Genomic DNA, 20,713 nt, shown 5'->3' with positions numbered 1-20,713 from the left:
AGAAATTTAATAAATAAATAAAATAAATAAATTTGCACCAGCAGATCCCGTTCGTGTTTCAAAAGGCAATCGCTCCTTCAAGAGGAACTCAGTTCCTGGAAGCGGGGACTTCAAGACCTTCTAAACTTTATCCTGCCAGGCCTTCGCGATACTCCGAAATCCGACAAAGTGTGCTTCTCCCGCGGGCGGGCGAGCGAGCAAGCGTTCAAACAGCAATGCAGATGGAGAAAATCAGCGGGAGCAACATTGCAACTGCTTCCGCCCTCCCCCCCTCCCCCTTTCGGACCAATCGGGGAGGAGGAGCTGCCCCGGACGCCAGCCAATCCGGGCGGGCGAGAAAGAGGCGGCGCCTAATTTGAAATCTTGCAGGAGAAGAAAGAGAGCTGGCTGAAGGCAGGGGTGGCGTAGCTAAGTAGCAGGCGGTGCAGGTGAGTTGCAGCGAAGGGAAGAAAGGCGAGACTGGCCTTTTCCCGTCCTATTAGCCCAATTATAATTGTGGTGATTAACCAAGTCCGTGTCGATGTTGCTTTTCTTAGTGGTTGTCCCGCATGGATGCGGGGTCCGCCTGCTTTTGTACTGCGCTCGCCTAGTGCTTCATGGCGAAGCTACCAATGCATGATGCCAGGAAGGGTGTGTGTGTGAGAGAGAGCGAGCTGAGGGATCCCAGAGCCCACCTGTTGCTGATTTGGGCCGAGAGAGAGTGGCGACCTGAGGCCACCAGCTGGATTCTGTGGCTAAGGGAAAACTAGAAGCTGAGTTTCCAGTCCAGCCACTATTTCTCAACCTTGGTAACTTTAAGATGTGTGGACTTCAACTCCCAGAATTCCCCAGCCAGCATGGCTGGCTGGGGAATTCTGGGAGTTGAAGTCCACACAATCTTAAAGTTGCCAAGGTTGAGAAACACTGAGTCCAGCATTTAATGACAACACCGCACTGGTTCTCAAGTTAAATCCGCAATGCTTTTATTTAATTTATTTACACCATGCATTATTATCTCCTGCTTTGCATCTCTCACCTCTGCCATCATGAGCCTTATCAAACCCACCCTTTTACTGACCTGTGGCAACCTTGACTGTGTTTAAAGGAAGGAAACCATAGTCAAATAGCCTTTTCTGGAACCTTGAATCAATCAGGAAATACATTAGGCAAATAGCAGATTTCCCACAAATTCCCCACTGCATGTTAAGTGATACGGGGTTTGGGGGGGGCGGGGAGAGGGAGTAACCCTTGTACAGGTATACTCCAGTTGATAAGTATGATTATCATATTGACTTTGGACAACCTTGGGATCATAAAATCAGAAAGTTTTCAACCTGAAGAATTGAGAACTGGCATCTTTGATAAACTACTGCTTTTCTTAATGATACTTGTCTCAATGTTTGGCCCAAAGTACTCTCTGGTCAACAGAGAACAGGTGTCTGGCCTTTTCCAAGTGGCAGCTCTTCACATACGTAAGGGTGGTGACTTTCTTTTTTTAAGCGTCCTTTAATACAGAAAATTGGAAGTGGGATCCTAGCCTGCTGCAAAACAAATCCCAGCCCTTGAGCATTAGCTTTATTTCCAAGAATCTCCATCAAGAGCCAGTTTGGTGAAGGTGCTGGGCTAGAAACCAGGAGCCTTTGCATACTAGGTCTCCCTTAGGCATGAAAGCTGCTGGGTGACTTTGGGCTAGTCCCTCTCTCTCAGGCCAACCCACTTCACAGGGTTGTTGTTCTGTGGAAAATCGGAGGAGGAAGGAATATTAGGTATGTTTGCTGCCTTGAAATGACGTGTGTGTATGTGTGTATAAATATAAATATAAATAACTAAAATGTGAGATAAAAATCTAATAATAATAATAAACCCTAGAGTCTTTTTAGGAAAAATAAATCGTGGGTGGTTGTTGAGGTAGTAGAGAACACCTTGGAGGGCTAGAGGGGATAGTGGAGAACAATCTCAATAATTTCTTTCTGCTTAATGAGTGACTGCTGACTGACCACAGTCTTCAAGACCACTCTTTTGCAAGCATGCCTGTGACATGTTAAATGTGGCTCCTATCCAGAAAGGTAGACAAGCTGATGCTAGTCAAAATTTTATGACATTTCTTTGTAGGGGATTCCCTAGCATCTATTCGATAACGTTAATGACAGTAGCAACAAAAAGTACATTTCTCCCTCATCTCCTCCCCCATGTTGTGAACTTGTGGACTAGAAACTTGAGTAGGCTTTTTTCTTTTAAGGCTTTTGAAGAATCCAGCACTGGGGAAAGATGGCATCTGTGTTCCAGAGTGTGGGATCACGCATCGGCTGGCGGAGCCATCAGGTTCTGTCTGACTTTGAGGAGAGTCCTGTGCCAGATCGATTCAGGAAGAAGACTTCTCTCAACATGAATAGTGTGCGGATGTCTCTCCAGAAGAGAATGCCTTTAAAAGAAGTAGAGATGAATTTCAACGAGAATCCAACGTGGGAGAGCCTGGAGGCTAAGGAGAAAAACCCAAACCTCCGGGTGCTTACAAGAACAGCCAAAAATGTATTTGGAACAATGTCACAGGTACAGGCAAGATATGCAGCGATTCATGAGAAAGTTGTCCCAGCCACTGTAATAAATTAAGCAGGTACATGCCTATGGTCTAGAAAGCTGATTGGACTTTGTTCTGAAATTCTCAAACATTATTAACGTTCAAATGTTTTTGCCCATCAAGGAATCTTTTGATGGGAAACTGTTTTGTTTAGTGTATTGTCGAAGGCTTTCACGGCCGGCATACGATGACGGGTGTGGGTCTTCCGGGCTGTGTGGCCGTGTTCTGGAAGTTTTGTTTCCTAACGTTTCGCCAGCAACTGTGACCGGCATCTTCAGAGGGCAGGAGCACAGACAGGAGCAGTTCTCTCTGTGCCCAGGGTGATGTGACCCTTTTGTGGGTATTTATAGAGATCTGAGGGGGGGGGGAAGGGGGGATTGGGGGTGTGTGGGGGGGTTGAGTTACTGAGTGGCTGCTTGTTTTGGTGGCAGCATCTGTGTGTATCTTCCTGGGGATTAGGCAGGGTTTTTTCTTCTATTGAATTGTTAATGAGGGGCTGCTGGGGGTGGTTAGCAAGTTCATTGTGTGAACTGTTCACATGTCCTGGTGGCTGAGCTGAGTTCGTTGACCTTTTGCAGGCTGTATTTTTCAGGATTGATAGCCAGGTTTTGTTGATTTTTAGACTCTCCTCTTTTTTATTGAAACTGTGCTGGTGTTTGTGAATCTCAATGGCTTCCCGGTATAGCCTGGTATAGCGGCTGTTGGTGTTGTCCAGTATCTCTGTGTTTTCAAATAGGATTTTGTGTCCAGTGTGCTTGAGAGCATGTTCAGCTACTGCAGATTTTTCTGGTTGCTGTAGTCTGCAGTGTCTTTCGTGGGAAAACTGATGGAAAAACACAATTTCCAAACAATCTTCAGACCTACCAGAAAAGTACAAGAAGTGCTAAAATCAGCAAAAGACAAAAGGGATCCCCTCACCGCCGCAGGAGTATACCGCATACCATGCAGTTGCGGGCAAGTATACATCGGGACCACAAAACGCAGCATCCATACCAGGATAAAAGAACACGAAAGACACTGCAGACTACAGCAACCAGAAAAATCTGCAGTAGCTGAACATGCTCTCAAGCACACTGGACACAAAATCCTATTTGAAAACACAGAGATACTGGACAACACCAACAGCCGCTATACCAGGCTATACCGGGAAGCCATTGAGATTCACAAACACCAGCACAGTTTCAATAAAAAAGAGGAGAGTCTAAAAATCAACAAAACCTGGCTATCAATCCTGAAAAATACAGCCTGCAAAAGGTCAACGAACTCAGCTCAGCCACCAGGACATGTGAACAGTTCACACAATGAACTTGCTAATCACCCCCAGCAGCCCCTCATTAACAATCCAATAGAAGAAAAAACCCTGCCTAATCCCCAGGAAGATACACACAGATGCTGCCACCAAAACAAGCAGCCACTCAGTAACTCAACCACCCCTCACACAACCCCAATCCCCCTTCCCCCCTCAGATCTCTATAAATACCCACAAAAAGGGTCACATCACCCTGGGCACAGAGAGAACTGCTCCTGTCTGTGCTCCTGCACTCTGAAGATGCCAGTCACAGGTGCTGGCGAAACGTTAGGAAACAAAACTTCCAGAACACGGCCACACAGCCTGGAAGACCCACACCAGTCACTGTTTTGTTTTGTTTTTTTTAAAAAAACCAAAATAAAGGTACAATTGGTAGGGAGCTTTGAATGGGAAGGCATTTTGGCTTTCTGCATTAAAGGTAGCAGCTGGTACAGATACCCTTCCTATCCCTTTCCTCCAGGCCAAGGGTGTCCACAGGGAGTGGGTCAAAAAAGTCAAGATGGCAGCCATAATCATGCAACTGAAGCCCTGCCCTGGGGAGTAAGCCCCAGACTTACTCCCCTGTAAGTGTGCATAGAATGATAATTTAGTCTTTTTACATAGTATGATTTTTTTTAGCTAATTTAATGTGGATATTTATATTTTTTTTACTGCTTTTGATGTTTGATTTTAATTGTGAGCTGCCCAGAGTCACCCTCTGGGGGAGAGAGGGGGCATATAAATTAAATAAATAAATTTATTTCAATAACAGTAGAAAGGGGGATGGTTTTTATGACTCTTGAATACGTTTCACACATTTTTGAAAACCTTTCAGGTTGCCTTTTCCCTGCCTATGAGATCAGGGAGCTGCTAGGATGCAATCTGGGGAACAGCCCCATTATCTCCCAGTGTCAGTAAAAACTGCCTCTGCGTTTCAGAAAATGCAAAGGAGCTGCCGAGGTCCCACTCGTGCTCTGGCCGCTTCTGTAGCCAAGGGCCCCAGAGCCAAGAACAGAGGCTCCACTAAAACTCCAAACTTCTCTCCCCGGACCCCTCGTCGAAACAATAAGAAGCTGGCCTCCACCTCGACACCAACATCCAGCACTAGGATTGTGTCCCCTCCCAGCAAGGGTCCTGGGTCCTGTCAGCGTACACACCTCCTGCCTCTCCGCAGATCCATGAGGGCTGCAGCCTTGAAAAGCCCCTACGGTTCTCCAGTTTCTCTTGCTGCAAGAAGGCAAGTAGGATGTCTCACTCTGCTGTAATGTATTTGCCAATGTGCACGTGTGTATTTAATTTTTTTTAAAAAAAAGAAAGAAAAGTAGGATGTTTGCTAAGCTAAGAGGTAAAATGAGTTGAACTTCACTCCTGATGCCTGCAAGGATAGAACTTGGCAACAGGGCAGACGTGGGTTGCCACTTCCTCCTCCTGAGGTGTCTTTTGATTCCTCAAGGCAGCCTATAACTCGGGGGTTTTCTGAGCTTAGACAAGGTTGGCTAGACGCTGTCATCTTGTATGACTTCTGCCATGCTAGCGATGGGAGAGAAGAGGAGGGTGTCTTCCCAGTTTGCTACTAGAAAGCTCCAGGTCCAGGGCGATCACATTTCTGCTACTTTTGCTTCTCAGTGTAGATATTCCAAAATACGCTACTTTGGTTCTGTTTAGCCACAAAGGTTCATCTCACCCTCGGAAACATGGCTTCTACTTTATTGTTTATACCCCCTTTTCCCACCCTCAGGCACTCAAGCCTGCTGACAACAACATGCAAAAGAATCCATTCCAGTTTGAAACCCAGTTTTAAAATATAAATAAGTCACAGCTAGGATCCTTTTCAAAGTAGCTGAATCCCTCTTGAAACCCAAAGGATCCCAACAGCTGTGCCTGTATTTTGGGGTAATACAGTCCACAAAGGAATTGTGGGAATACGTTTGGCACTGTTGTTCTGTTTGGAAGAGAGGAGGGATGAACTGGAGACCGAGAAATGCTATCCTCTGGTGGCCCGATTCACTCTTCACCTTCGCCTTTCTCTCTTGTCCACGGCAGGCAGCTTGATTGTGATTTGGAGCTGGTCTCCACGGGCATTCGCCAACTGAAGCGCCTCTCTCGGGCTTTCAACGACATCATCGTTCAAGAAGAGAGGTGAGTTCTAGGAACGGTCTTATGGTCTCTTCTCCAGTTCTCATCCTGCTGTCCAGAATTGGTGCCTGCTCTTAAGCAGGCAGTTGCTAGGGCTTCAGATAACCTTTGGTGTGGATAAGAGCTTATGCTAGAGCAGTGTTTCTCGACCTTGGCCACTTTCAGACGTGTGGACTTCAATTCCCAGAATTCCCCAGCTAGCATGGGTTGAAGTCCACACGTCTGAAAGTGGCCAAGGTCGAGAAACACTGCTCTAGATAATCCACTTCCTCCAGCAGTAGCTGAGGAATCCAGCAGCAAAGGCAGAGAAGACACTGTGCAGCAAGGAGGATGGTTCACCAGCAGTAAACCTCACTGCTCCATAGAACCCAGCTTCAACCTGTGCGCCTCACATCTGATTTTCTGCAGAGCAGAGCGTCAGAGCTTCTGATTTTGCACTGGGAATGTGTTTTATGTTTCAATCTTGCTGGGGTTAATCAGGGTTGTAGAAATCAATGCATTGGACCCATAAGCCTTTTCATAAATATCCCCAAGTAGGACTTCCTTAGTCTACTTCTGAATATTGGTGGAAAAGAATGGGCCATCGTTAAGGTTGCTGTATCTGGGCTGCAAAAATCTGGGTGACCCCCCAGATGTGAGCATGGAAGACACTCATTCTTTGCTGGCATTGACTGCTTTTCCAGATTTTTTAGGCTAGGTATGACAGCCTTCCTTATCAGGTATGTATTTCTTGAAGCACTCCAATTTTCTGTCAAGAATACCTACTTCTTTTGGGTATCACAACTTTGCTTGGAAAGCATCTATAATATATAATTATCTCAGTTGTATACTATCCTGAGGCTGCCATTTAGAAAAGCTGTTAAATGTAATAAAAAGCTAGTTCAGTAAACGCAATTCAGCCACTCTATTGCAAAAATAATTTTTTGCACTCTACTGCAAAAGCACCTTAAAACTGTACTAATTTCTTTCAGTCTTACAAATGGAAATATTTACAGGCATTTGTTCTTTGAGGGGTGAAAAGCCCTCAGATTCAATGGGCCTTTTTGTGTGTGTATACATATGCATAAGAAATATCTATTGGACACATACAGTACATGATTTTTATGATCTCTGTGGAATATTACAAGCTTTATGGCTGAACTAGATGTTTTGAGTTGGGTTTTTATTTTAGTTGCTTCTGCAGAAGAGCAGTTGCACTCCAAATACCTTCCTAATTATTTATATTTTATTTATTAAAATGCTTTTATGGATATACCATTTTCATTTTGGCCTCCGGCAAAAGCTTGGCATACAGGAGAGAATCTTTTTCTGCAGATGATCTGGTGAAAGTAAATTTTGCTTACCGCCACCCTTCAAGCTTCCTCGTGCAGAAAGTGATAATGTTTCCAAACAGCTGCTTACTCCAGAACCCAGGATAAAAGCCAATTGTACTCCTCTTACTCTCTGCGCAACTAGATTTAATATCATTCACAGATCGCATTCAGCTTGCAGATCAATCCAAAATGTGTCCTCCTTTGATCCTACAAAGCACTCATCAGCAACTGGCAATTTCCAGACTAAATCTGCCTCTCTCATGAACCTGTTTTGATTCCAGTTGCTGAGTCTCCAGTGAAAGAGGAGTATAAGAGGAGTATGGTTGGAGGAGTGAATCTTGGTAGGAAATGTATTCAGCAGAAAGAATGTGAGGCAGTGTCTCCTGGCCCTGTGTTTTCGAGAGGGCAGCTAATTGCTAGCAGGGACCTAACTCTGTCAGCTCAGTGGTCCCTCTGAATTAGTCTGAATGTCATTATCATTTCAGCTTGTAAAGCCTTTATTCCTAATGTTCTTCCCATCTACTAGTGATATGACAGTTTCTCTGATTTGTAACTGAAGATAAAAACCATCAAGGTAAAACTTGTCTTGTTTTTTTTGTCTGAACTGCTTGGAGTTCATTAACATACACACAGATTGCCTGCATGGAACAAACCAGCTCTTTAACAGGTTAATATGCATGCAAAATTTTTCTTATCTCTCATTTTCTGTGATACAACCACTACAGTATAAAGAAAATGTGCGTGTTGACCAGATTCCCTTGGATTGTGCTGAAAGGCATCATTGGGTTTTACTCGTTTGGGGATGCCAGTTGAATTCTTTTGGGGTTGCGTTGCCCACAAGTAGCAGGAGAACATGGGAGACGCCTGGTCCACTTTTCCCAGGTGTTCCGACTTCTTACTGTTGGCACTTTTCTAGGGACTTGGGCAAAGAGAGGGAAATAAAGTCTTTTCCATCTCCCGTCCCTTGACTGTCATAACTGAACATGTTCTTGATTCAACCTGGACTTTTTCCATATGAACAGGGAGTCCTGAAATTTGGGCAAGCTTCTCTGACGTTAGTGATGCTTACAGGGCAGCCAACCCCAACCTGGTGCCCTCTAGATCAGTGTTTCTCAACCTTGGCAACTTGAAGACATGTGGACTTCAACCCCAGAATTCCCCAGCCAGCCACTGATCTAGATACTGTATGTGAACTTTAGCTTACATAATTCTCAGTCAATGTAGCTGGAAATTACCTCTTGGGAGTACCAGGTTGGAGAAGACCATCATAGGTTATGTTCTTACATCATGTTAAACCATTTTTGGTTTGATCTTAGTTTGCTATAGGGGCTCTACCTCCCTGACGTTATTTGCAAGAATATTAAATTGTGGAGAAATTTCAGAATTCTTGCCTAGGGTCTTAATGAGATTTCAGTGCATTTTTAAAATATGTATACTTTAAAATACTTATTTAGTTTTGGACTTCATAGACACCTTCTAGAGGTTTTGTGGATGTCCTGGTGATGTTAACAACACTGGGTTTGTTAATTAAACTGTCACTGGCTGGATTTGCACAATATACAGCTAAAAGAAAATCATACTAGATAATGGATTAACATTATGGGCGATCCAAATATTGAATGAACCTTCAATTAACTTGACTGTTAGAATGCAGCTTGAAAACTGGGATCTAAGCAAACAGTTGTTTTTTTCTGACACCCCTGTTTTATCTACTAACTCCACTGTTCACTCAGTGACTTGACTAACTCAAATTGCAGAGCATGATATCAATGGTAGTTCTGTGCCACGGTGTAACACTCTCCTCTGTATGTTGTTTTTCTAAATGTTATAATGTCTACCTTGAGTGGAGATAACTTAAGCTAAATAACATGGCTGAACTTACAAGGGACGGGATAGACCTGGGTATCTGATGCTCAAAACCTGCAACCAGAAATATATAGCCAGTTCAGATCAGTAAATGAATCTTGATTCATGCCATTTCTGGATTTCCTAGTAATTTGCACTGGTAAGAGCAGGATAAAGCTATCTTTTAACAAGCTCTGGGCAATTTTAATAAATTACTGAGTTAATAACTTGAGTAGACTTAGATACTTGTTCTAGATGGGGAGCATTCTTCACGAGAGGGGCCTCTCAACATTTGTTTGTTGTTATTCGTCACCTCACACGGAACACATGCTGTGACATCATAGCAGCTAACCCAATGGCAGTGGGGGAGAGGTGGGATGGGACTAACTCACAAGAAATGACTGAAGTTTAAACCTGTTATCATTCAGGTACTTTTTATAGAAAGGATGAGGCCTGTCTATATTTCATTGTTCAACAGAGGTAATTTACTGATGAGATCCAAACTCAAATTTCTAGAAATATTAGAATTTGCAGAAAAACACAATCCCCTCATACTAATTCTAGAGCAGTGTTTTTCAAACTGGGCAACTTAGAGATGTGTGGACTTCAGCTCCCAGAATTCCCCCCTGCTGGCTGGGGAATTCTGGAAGTTGAAATCCACCCCCCCCCCGCTTAAAGTTGTCAAGGTTGAGAAACACTTCTCTACAGCATTATCCTTATTGATTTGCTTTTCCAATACCTTTTCACCAAATGTCCCTAGTGCTGAAATATGATGTATGTACAAATGATTCCTCATCACTCTTACACAGATTTCCCTGAACTGGCACCTTCCAGATGTGTTAAAATACAACACTCATTATGTCCCATACACACAGCAAAGAATATCCTCGTTCTATAGTTTCCTCCAGGCTGTCAAAGCTTACACTGTAAACTCTGTGGGGCAATGACCAGTCTGCCATGGGGTTTTTTGGGGGAAGGAGAGGCAATGAATGTCCTTGGTTTCCCTTTCGACCAGCAGTTCTCAAAGGTAACAATTGCTTCTTCTTGTTTGCAGAGATCAAGCAATCCTAAACTATTATGAAATTATGGCACAGAACATCCGGGCAGTGCAATTGCAGTCTGGAAGCCTGGGTCAATGTCTTCGGAGGCACGCAGGGAGAGTGCGGTGGACATTCAACACCTGGGCTGATAATAATTTCAAATAGTATTAATCTGGAAGCGTTTGCAGGATGGACGTTTGCATCTGTTTTTAATAAGCTTTTAAAATCTACACTGAATCAACTCTACTTCAAATAAGCTTGTGTCGTAAAATGCTAACTTATAAGAGACCTCACTTGTCCTTCTTATAGACTTTATGTATGCAAGTTTCTATGCTGAAATTAACCCTATTTATAACCTTAAGCCAAACTGCAGTTGCATTTGGGGCCTCATTCATTGTTACAGAGTCTTAGCAGCTTTTTAATAACCTTTAATCTATGCGTTCTTTCAGCATTTTATTCTCATTATGCTGTGTTGAATGAGTTGTTGGAACTGTGTGCCCTGCAAGAGCTGCAAGGAAAAGTACAACATGTAGTATGGAATTCAGCTTTCTCAGAACATTTGATTTAATTAAAAAAATACAACATGAAGGCTCAAGTTCTTACCGCCAAAAATATGTCTAGAGCAGTGTTTCTCCACCTTGGAAAGATGTGTGGACTTCAACTCCCAGAATTCCCCAGCCAGCATGGTCTAGAGGATTATTGATAACATACTTAATATCTCGGGGTTTCTTCAGAAACCCCCAGATCCAAGATCAACTCCCCACACGAGTTCTGTGGCCAGTTCTGGGCACCAGATTTTAAGAAGCCATCAGAGAAAAAGGAACAGATTAGGGTTGACTAGGCCTTAAGAGGAACATCAGGATACCAAGCCAAGAAAAGAGAACAATATGATGGCCCTTTTTAATATCTGAAAGAAAGTCACACAGAAGGAACAGATAATTTTGTTCCTTCCTCCCCTGTGGTAGCTGAGGAAAATCCCTATCCTGAAGTTACTCTGCATTAGACATAAATCACCCCTTGGTACAAATAAACCAAGGCAGGTTCATTGGTATCAGTAATAATCAGTAATAAATCAAGGGCAGGGGGATGAAAGACTTAGTGTTTCTCTTGTTCTGTGGTTCTGCATTGTGCATCTAAAAAAAAAGCTGTACTAAATGCAAAGACATATTGAATGCCACTTCTACATTTCTCCAGATTAAAAAAAGTTATTTGGATTGAGCTAGGCCAGGTGTACAGAAATCTGTTTTTATTTTTTCCAGTGGAGGGCTGCATTTTCTCAGGAGGAGACTAACTTTGTAGGCTGCACTGGAGTGTGAATTTTTCTAGTAGGATGTTGGGGGATTGAACTGATGGGGGGGGGGGGTGTTGCATGTCAAAAAAGTCAAGTTGGCCTGAACTGCATGATCAAAGCTGTATCTTTATATGGGCGCTTCCGTGAGCCTACCATCTTAACTCTTTTGACTGCCCCCTGTAAAAATCCCTGATTAACTGCTTTGAGAATTAAATGAAGAGCCGCAAATTTGCCACTGAGTTATGTCTTTTCCTACTTTTCAGCTGAATGTCTTTTTTTACATGATTAATTACTAGTTAGTCAAGCTTTATAAATGAAGTACACCGTGATCCATGTAATGGACATCCTACGTAAGCCTTATGTCTTCTATTTTCAGCCCTATTTCCTGATGTATCTTGATGATTCATGCCCCATTAAAGTTAACCATTTTCTCAAGAGCCCATCATTATTATTAGAAAAGAAACAGGTTTGTATACAGTACTGAAGAAAATATAAGCTTTTCTTATATCCAGACAATCACCGGAAGTAAAGATTAATTTGAAGGCACTAAAAAAACGCAAAAAGATGTGGCACAATTTTGGAATTGAGCTTTCCTCGTGGAGGGTTCATCTTTCAGCTGCTTGGCTACAGGCAGATTGATTATTTGCGGTATCTGTAGATCACCTTTTAGCAGAAACTTTTTCCAACAATTTAAAATGCAAACCAAAAGGGTTCTGTTCAAAACAGCAGAGGAACCCAGTAGGTAAACAAGTAAAAAAAAAAAGCTAATGACATCCTAGCTAATCCCTGAATGCACCACCGAATACAAGTTCCATATTTAAATTTTGTTTTAATCTTATTTTCCTTCTAAAAAATACTATTCACGCTATACCACCAGCTATCAAGAAACTATACAATAAAACAACTTAAATACATTTAAAACAAAAAATCAGAATAATTGGTTGAAAACAGTGGTGACTAAGTATTTCACTGGGCCGTATTACAGCACTAAAATTAAAATCAAACATCAAGTATAGGAGAATACAGACATATTTAAAGGAAAAGCCTCCTCTAAATGAAGCCTGGTACCTAGATATGTCTGTAGTTTTCTTGGTAATAACATTGTTTGCCTTCTTTGGGGACCCCCCCCCCCAACCTAATATTTCTTAGTTATCTATTACTGAAGTACTACAGTCAAGTTGGACTTTGGTTACCTTTATGAGATCAGCCAAGGTGAGATAAGTGTTGCCACTCAGCTCAGCTAAAAGGCATTTGCCTACCTCTGAAAGGATAACAGATGGTGCTAGGCAACTTCTTTGGGGAGGCTATTTTAAACTTGTGGACCTACTACTCTTACTACAGAGTCACTTTTGGGTGTTGTGGTTAAAGACACCAGGCTAGACACCAGGAGGCTGAGTTCTCTGTGATCTGGAGTACTCTCGGCCTTGGGCAGAAGAAAATAGCAAGCCGCTTCTGAAAATGTTGCTGAAAAAACTTCAGGGACTAGTCCAGGCAGTTGCCAGGAGTCAGAACTGAGTTGAAGGGGGAGAAAGAAAGAGGGGGGCTATCAGAATGCCATCTCTATATATCTCACAGACCTATACATACATACATACATACATACATACATACATACATATGTTTGGGTCCAGCCAATTGACCCTAATTACCAGGTTCAGGACTTGGTGCAAGGTGAACAGAACACCAAGACGAAAATCAGACTTTTTATCCACTTTATTTTAGAGCTCTAAACAAACTGGAGACTCCCAGCGAAAGGAGGGAGTCCTGATTACACATTTTACATAGCTTATATACTTTTTCTTCACAGGATCCATGTGACAGTTTAAACAAAGAAACCGGTTAACTTCTTACAAACATCTGTTTCACCAGGTCATGGTGACTTCAACCAAAGATGGACATCCTTCCAGCTATACATTAATTATTACTCATTATCCATCTTAAACTTATCTTAACCTCAACTCTCTTCCCCTTACCCTATCAGGATAGTAACATTACAGGCATATAGATCTTGCATGTCCAGTCAGTTGGCCCACCCATGGCCCCTTATCAGACTGACCACAACTGGTCTCTCCCATCTCTTCTATAGGATCAAGGAAATCACAAATCATACAACCATTCTTATCTTCAAGGATACAATGAAAGTATTAAAATAGTATAGCTATATTTAAAGCTTAAAGACTACAAAAACAAGCAAGGGGTTACAAGGAAGTCATAAGGCACGTGACTATCTTTAGAAATTGCATGGACATGTCATTGGGAAGGAATATATCACTCTTGACAAGAACACTGAACACAGTTTCTATCACAGATGCACACATTCTCATATGCCAGCCCCCCACCCATGTCTTCCTATGCAGGTTCAACTTCCACATACTCAGGTCCACTATCAAATTCAGTCCCAATGTCTATTCCCGTCATATACACACGCACATATGCTTTGCTTTTTAATTTTTTTCTCATATTCTTTTAAGTACAGTATGTGTTTATGTGTGTCTGTCTTTTTGTTTTTGCCTCTCTTTTTTGCCTGAATGCTTTCTTTAACCAATAAAAAAGAAACTACAAAAAAACCATTGAAATTCAATGGATTTTTAGATTACATCCTTTTCAACAAGAAACAATATTTCAGAAATGATCATATTGCTTTTATGTTGTCAGAGATGCAGTAAAACTAAATTTAAATATATTGTTCCATTTTAGTAGGAAGCAATACATATATTAACTCAACCTGAGGTTTGTCTCAATCACATGGGAGTTGACTTTTGGACAGAGAAAAGAAACACATAATAAAAAAAAACCCTATTGTTCATCATTGGAAAAAACAAACATATGGCTCCAACTATTTAGCAGTTTGCAGAATTGATTAATGTAGACCAACCGTGGATGACTGCAATGAATCATGGCTTCAATTTATCAATATATTGTAATGGACTGTGAGAATAACCTTGAGGAACAAGAGGAAAAACAGCAAAGCAGGAATGGAAAATGAGAAAATGTCTCCAGCTTGACCCTCCCTAGTTCTCTTTAGGCTAAAGGCAGGGAGGGGAGAGGCACATTCAGCGTTGCAAGATTCGGTTACTGTAAGCCTATAATAATAGTTGTTTTAGTATTCATAACCTTGGTGTTCAAGGCTAGTCTACCTCAAAGAGCTGACATAGATGTATGTCTGTAAATACACATCTTATATGTTTTTGTTTCCTTTTTTCAGTTTTTTCTTCTTTTATAATTCTGTGTATTCTTTTTTCCCTTAGTTTTTTGTATTTAGTTCTTAAAAAAAATTAAAAGACTGACTGGAAGGCACAACATTATTATTAGTACTAGTATTAGTGAGAAGGCCTGCCCTCAAGGGTCATGTAGGAGCATGTGGAGAGGGCCTTTATAATGACATCTGCCATCTTTATTCTTTTTTGGTTTTTTACTTTTTGTTGCCTTGTTTTAAATGTTTTCAACAATTTGTAAACTGCCCAGAGTCACTGGGAATCGGGCAGCATATACATTTAATAGATGATGATGATAATGACAACTGTGGGGTTATATAGGAGAGATATAGATATATAGATATAGATATAGATATATAGGTACAGATACAGATAAATGATAGATAGATAGATAGATAGATAGATAGATAGATAGATAGATAGATAGATAGATAGATAGATATCCTTTCAGCTTGTAGACTCTCATGAACAATTGATACCACCTTTTTGAAGTGGGCCCAGGAATAAGCTGGGAACTGGTAAAAATATTGTCTCAATGATGTCATATGATACCATTCAGTTCTAGTCACTACTCTGCTATTCAGCTGCCACTCAAGCTTCCCAACCATCTTCAGGTACAAAATAGTGTGGTAAACTAAGGTTACCAAGGTATGTGCTGCATCAAATGACTGAGGTAAATTTATTAGTAGCATCCAGATTGGACTCTTCAGGAGAAGAAACATGTTCCAGAAGAGATTGACCAGTGCTAATCTTGACAGGCAAACCTCAACTAATAGACCTTCTGCCATGCCTGGACTGAGCTCCAGTTTATCAGACCACAACCAATCTGATACTGCAGCCAGGCCCCAAATAAATACTTCCAATGTTTTCCTGGATTTGATGGAAAAGAGGCAAGAGTGCTGTGTTTTCAGCATCCCAACTGGGCTGAACTTGAAATAGCTGTACGCCTTCATGCAGTTATTTCATGCAAGGGCCAAGAAAAAACTATGCAGAAAACCACAAGGGAAATCTTGGATTCCAAGTGTAATGCTCGGGGGCACTGACATGCCCAGAACGTCTCCCTTGGTGCCTGCCAAGCTCCATGTCCCATCAGATTTTACCTAAGTTTTGAATATTATTTTTGATTATATGCAATAAATGGGAAGCAATTGTGTTGAAGAATAAAGTTCCAGTCTTCAGCATGATATTTATTTCTAATAGTGGATCTACCTAGACCCCAGACATTTTCTCAGAAATGAAAGCAACAGGAAACAACTGCCCAGTGGTTTTTTTTGTTTTTTTAAATAATAATTTTATTAGGTATTACAATCCTACAGATAAAAAACTAATACAAACTACAAAAAAATAAAAATAGAAATAAAAAACAAAAAGTGTAGGAAAAAAGAAATATAGAAAAAGAAAAATAGAGTCGCTTTTTAACAAGATGGATGGTGACAAATTTGATATATAAATAAATATATAAATATAAAGAAAAGAAATATATAAGAAAGTAACTTCCTCCTTTGTCACAAGGGTAAACAATGTAACATTTTATTACCTTTTCTTAAAATAGAACAAGGATCACTTCATCCCATATCTCATCTCTTATCTTACTTAAATATTTAAAACCTCATTCAATCCTAATCAGCAAAAGTCAATTAAGGTTGCCAGAAATAGCAATATATCTATTTTAAACTTAATCCAATAAACCCACTTTATATTCCTTCCTTTTTCTTTTATATCTCATCTTTTATCTTTGAAACCTCATCATTCAATCCTAATCAGTAAAATTCTATTAAAGCTTACCAGAAATACCAACATAATTATTTTAACCTTGATCAAATCAACTTAAAATATAACAAATGATCTCTTCTTCCCATATCTCCTCTTATCTATAAACAAGACCTTAAAATCTCATCATTGAATCCTGGTCAGCAACAGTCCATTAATGGTTACCAGAGATATCAACATAGCTATTTTAACCATGTTCAAATAAACCAGCTTTATATTCCTTCCCTTTACTTTTAACAATCTTGGTCCTTAATTCCTTCAAATACTGTCCTAGAACTTGATTTCTTTTCAAATTTTTTCTTTATCTCTTCTCACAAAACCCTTCAGAACTTTAACAGGTCTCTTTTGTAAATCCAATATAAGAAAGTTATTCAAATCACTTTTCTCGTTTATTATTTGTATGTCTCTTTCACTTATTAAAACATCAGCCAGTTTCATTTGTATATCCAGTATTTCATCTTTTTTCATATCATTCTTGTAACCTGTCATTTTTGAATCTACATTTAAATCAACTTCAGTCTTGTCTGTTAGAAATTGTTCCTCTTCCATTACATAATTTACACACAGTCTATCTATAATGGCAGACATTCTGAAAATTAACTTCTGAGTCCATAGTTCACAAATATCTTTCAATGCATCCAATGTCAAAGTATTTTGCTCTATTCTGTGTAGCGAGTCAAAGTTAGGTGTTCTTCTCCTTTAATTGTAATCTTTAACTCCTTCTGGTTCTCTCTAGTGTCCAAACGTCAAAGTCCCATCCTGTCACTTTTTTTGGGGGGGGGGGAGATTTCAGAGCATCAGCAGTTTCCCACGGAAGGATTCTTATAATTAATTTCTAAATCTTATTTTAAATCCATCTGGACCCTTAGTCTGTTTATAACTTTCCAAAATCAATACTCTAATCACCCTTTTGCTGTTTAATCCAGAAAAAAAAGTCTAAGTCCTTAAATTCATATTTAAAACTTCTGTCATTAAGGATTGAAAGAAACTCAGTGAATGCCATAAAATCCTTCCAAAGGATCTCAATATTTAAAAGGCAGTAAGAAAGCAATTCCAGGAGTGATTAAGAAATGAGGCTTGGCCGAACCTTATGTTCATAGAGGCTACATTATGACTGAGAACTTAGATGGAAGCCCTCAACTCCCAGCCACTTGACTCACAAGCTGACCACAAAAACCTTGGTTCCTGCCGTATACTTGCAAGGAGCAGCTGTCCATCTTTTGCATGGCCAATCTCACAATCTCTCCTTTCTACAGAGAGATTTCACTGGCCTGGATCCTGCATTTTTAAAACATTTTTGGAAGTATGCCTCTTTCCTCTACTCCCAAATGGTTGCTGAAGTAGTAGAGAATATTGTGGAGAGATTAAATGGGATGTGGGACCAATTCCACCCATTTTGCTCTGTTAAATAGGCATCTTTGACAGATAAACCCACTTCAGCCACCATTTTATGAGAGTGTCATTCCCCAAATTCAGAATGTACCCACATACCTCCAAAAGTGAACTTGTGATCTAGACCAGTGTTTTTCAAACTTGGCAACTTTAAGATGTGTGGACTTCAACTCCTAGAATTCCCCAGCTAGATTTTGGGAGTTGAAGTCCACACATCTTAAAGTTGCCAAGTTTGAAAAACATTGATCTAGACACTATGGGATTGGTGAGACATGCCCCCCCCCTTTTCCCCAGAACCATCTGGATATAGCTGTCCAAGTATGAACAGAACAATCCCAAGGATGAATCACCCATCCCCAGTTGAGGGTGTGGTTTCAACAACCAGTGAGTCTCAAGAAAATCAGTAGCATATCACCTTGTTTCTCTTCTGCCCAAAGTCATTATGCAGGGCAAACAGAGCAGTTTCAGTCCCTGTCTTAGGCTAAATACAATTGAAGTGGAACAAGAAATCTTTGTCTGCCCATCCAGTAAGAACATCCTGAGAGGGTGTGCCTCATGTCCCTCCCACCCCAGTGGAAGATTAAGAGGAAATGCTTCATTTTCCCCAGCTTGGGTGTACCACAGAAGATTGAAAGGGGAGGATACTGTGAAGTAATTTTGACAACAGCTGAGGTAGAATCACTTCCATATTCCAAAGAGTGACCAGAATTTCCACAGGTGTGGCTCATATCAGCTAGAAAGTCCCGCAGGGACATTTGACAACCATGGGGATCCATTAGCCTTTGGGGATGGACTTTCGTCATGCCTAAAGAAATAGATACCTAGCCAACAAGCTATGGTATAACATAGCATAGAGGGTTTCCACTTTTTGGGGTGGGGGGATGAACGCTCCTGGCATTTTGATACCATATGGTGCATGCATTCACAAAATGGCTGCCATCAGAACATATGATCCTCCCTATTACATCTGCATGAGATACTAGCTTGCATAACTGATGCAAAAATTGGCCTTTGGTTGCCTTGTGGCACACTAGCCAAAATGTGCTCAGAATTACTGCACTGTCCATAATGTTAGGAATGCTGCACATGTCACAAGGATGATAATCTAAGATACACTTTTCTAGCTTACTAAAAAGCATTATACAAAAGATTTGATTGACCAAAACCACTGGAGTTCAATATCTATGGGCCGTTCTGGGGATGATAAAAGTATATGGAAGATTGGGACTTAGAATGTAAGAGGAATAAATAGCAAAGAGCATGAATTAATGCATGAAATAAATGAATAAGAAAAATGGATATGTTGTGTATCTCTAAAACTAAGAGATCTGAAGGTGGTCTGATCTTATATGGAGATGAATAAATGAAGGGAAGGGAAGGGAAGGGAAGGGAAGAAGTAAGTTCACCTATGAATGAAAGGGCTAAAATGTATGTCAGATAGTATGAAGTGATGTCATCTATGTTTTGTGGGTGCATATGAAGGTAGGAATCGATAGATTGATGATAGGTGCATAGTATACTTCAGTGAATGCCGATAAGGATGAATAGATGCTGAATGAATGAAAACTGACTATAACAATGAGTGATCAGTTTATAAGAAGTAGATTGAATGGTCTTATAGAGAGAATGAGTGGAAAACTGAATTGCAAAACACATTCAAATATTATTAATTTTTTAATATGAATTTACATACTGCCCAGCTCCCAAGATTCTGGGTGGTTTACAAAAAAGCTAAAAGATCTCTCTCTCTTTATCTCTATCTATCTAAATACATCTCTCTCTCTCTCTCTCTCTCTCTCTCTCTCTCTCATCTATCTAAACAATCTATCTCACAATATCAACCCAATTAAAAATGTCAATCAAACAGGGATACTAAAAATCAGTTACCAAACACTCATTGAAATTAAACCATCTTTTGGCTCAGTGGAAAGCAAAAAGGGCTCACCTTCAGCAGTAAAGCGACTGCCTTTGACTCCATGTCCCTTTGATGAAGGAAGAGTGAATAAGCTGAAAAAAGGGGAAGACAGAGAAGGTGGTGGCTGGGTGGAAGTGATGAGATCCCGAAAAAGAACAGTGAGATGTTTAAAGAATCAAAGGCAAAGAATGAAGCCATATACGGACATAGTGGAAGTTAAGTTGGTTTGGCAAGATAGAAAAGTATGGAGACATATAATGAATCCAAAGTAGATTTAGCTATATTTCCTTCCCCAGCCCCCATCTCATGCTTCTAATCTCTTTGGCTTGCTATTTCTTACTTCTTTTCTGCACTCTGCATAGTATTGGTTATCCCAAACAGGAATAGTATGTAAATATGAGTTGTATAAACCCAGCAATTATGGTTTGCATGCCAGGTTTAACTTGTGTTATGGATCCAGCCAAGTGGTTTATTCCATAAACCATAAGTAAGCACATTATGGTTTTGTGTAATATGGGAACCAGCTACTGAGAGCGCGAGAGAAAGAGAGAGCGTGTGCACACGCAGGCAGGGCTGTCAAGAAGAGAACAGATCTCTGTCTGCTGTGTCCACCATTGGCGCGTAAAGTAGCCTTAGGCAGAAGAAAAGTAGGCCACCTTGTAAAGTCCATTCTTGCAAAGGCTTTGAAAGATTCTGGCTAGCTCTGCCAGTGTAAAAGGAAGAATATTTTTTCAAGAAGCAGTGCATTACTACAACGCTGGTATGAATAACTTTATTGAAAATGTTGATATTGATATTAATCTGTCACAGAGTTTGCTTTAGATTAATCAAATACTAATTCATTGTAAAGTTGCTCTGCTTTTCTTTTATTATGTACTTGGGGAAAAAATGAAAGGGAGGAAGTTTTTATCAAGCTAGAAAAATAGACAAGATGCTTCCTTATCCTTTGTT

General features: G+C 40.6%; 1 protein-coding gene across 2 annotated transcripts; it reads left to right on the top strand.

Moving 5' to 3' along the window:
* Positions 1–333: 333 nt before the first annotated feature.
* PIMREG (PICALM interacting mitotic regulator) lies at positions 334–11,877 on the top strand. 2 transcript variants are annotated; one of them, XM_088152396.1, is made up of 6 exons: positions 334–428; positions 2,219–2,529; positions 4,784–5,086; positions 5,893–5,984; positions 7,821–7,868; positions 10,194–10,330. In XM_088152396.1, the coding sequence occupies exons 2-5, from the start codon at positions 2,248–2,250 to the stop codon at positions 7,849–7,851; spliced, it is 708 nt and encodes a 235-aa protein (XP_088008522.1). In that variant the 5' UTR covers positions 334–428; positions 2,219–2,247; the 3' UTR covers positions 7,852–7,868; positions 10,194–10,330. The 2 variants fall into 2 exon arrangements, with proteins under 2 accessions (XP_088008522.1, XP_088008521.1); XM_088152395.1 differs by lacking the exon at positions 7,821–7,868 and having other exon boundaries at positions 10,194–11,877.
* The last annotated feature ends 8,836 nt before the right edge of the window (positions 11,878–20,713 follow it).

This window comes from Python bivittatus, unplaced genomic scaffold (genome assembly GCF_059951505.1).
Source record: "Python bivittatus isolate LINGU-HERP-01145 unplaced genomic scaffold, Pbiv_v1 ctg000690_np1212, whole genome shotgun sequence".
Taxonomy (NCBI): domain Eukaryota; kingdom Metazoa; phylum Chordata; class Lepidosauria; order Squamata; family Pythonidae; genus Python; species Python bivittatus.
Note: the sequence above shows the minus strand (reverse complement) of the source record. Positions and strands in the feature narration are given on the sequence as shown.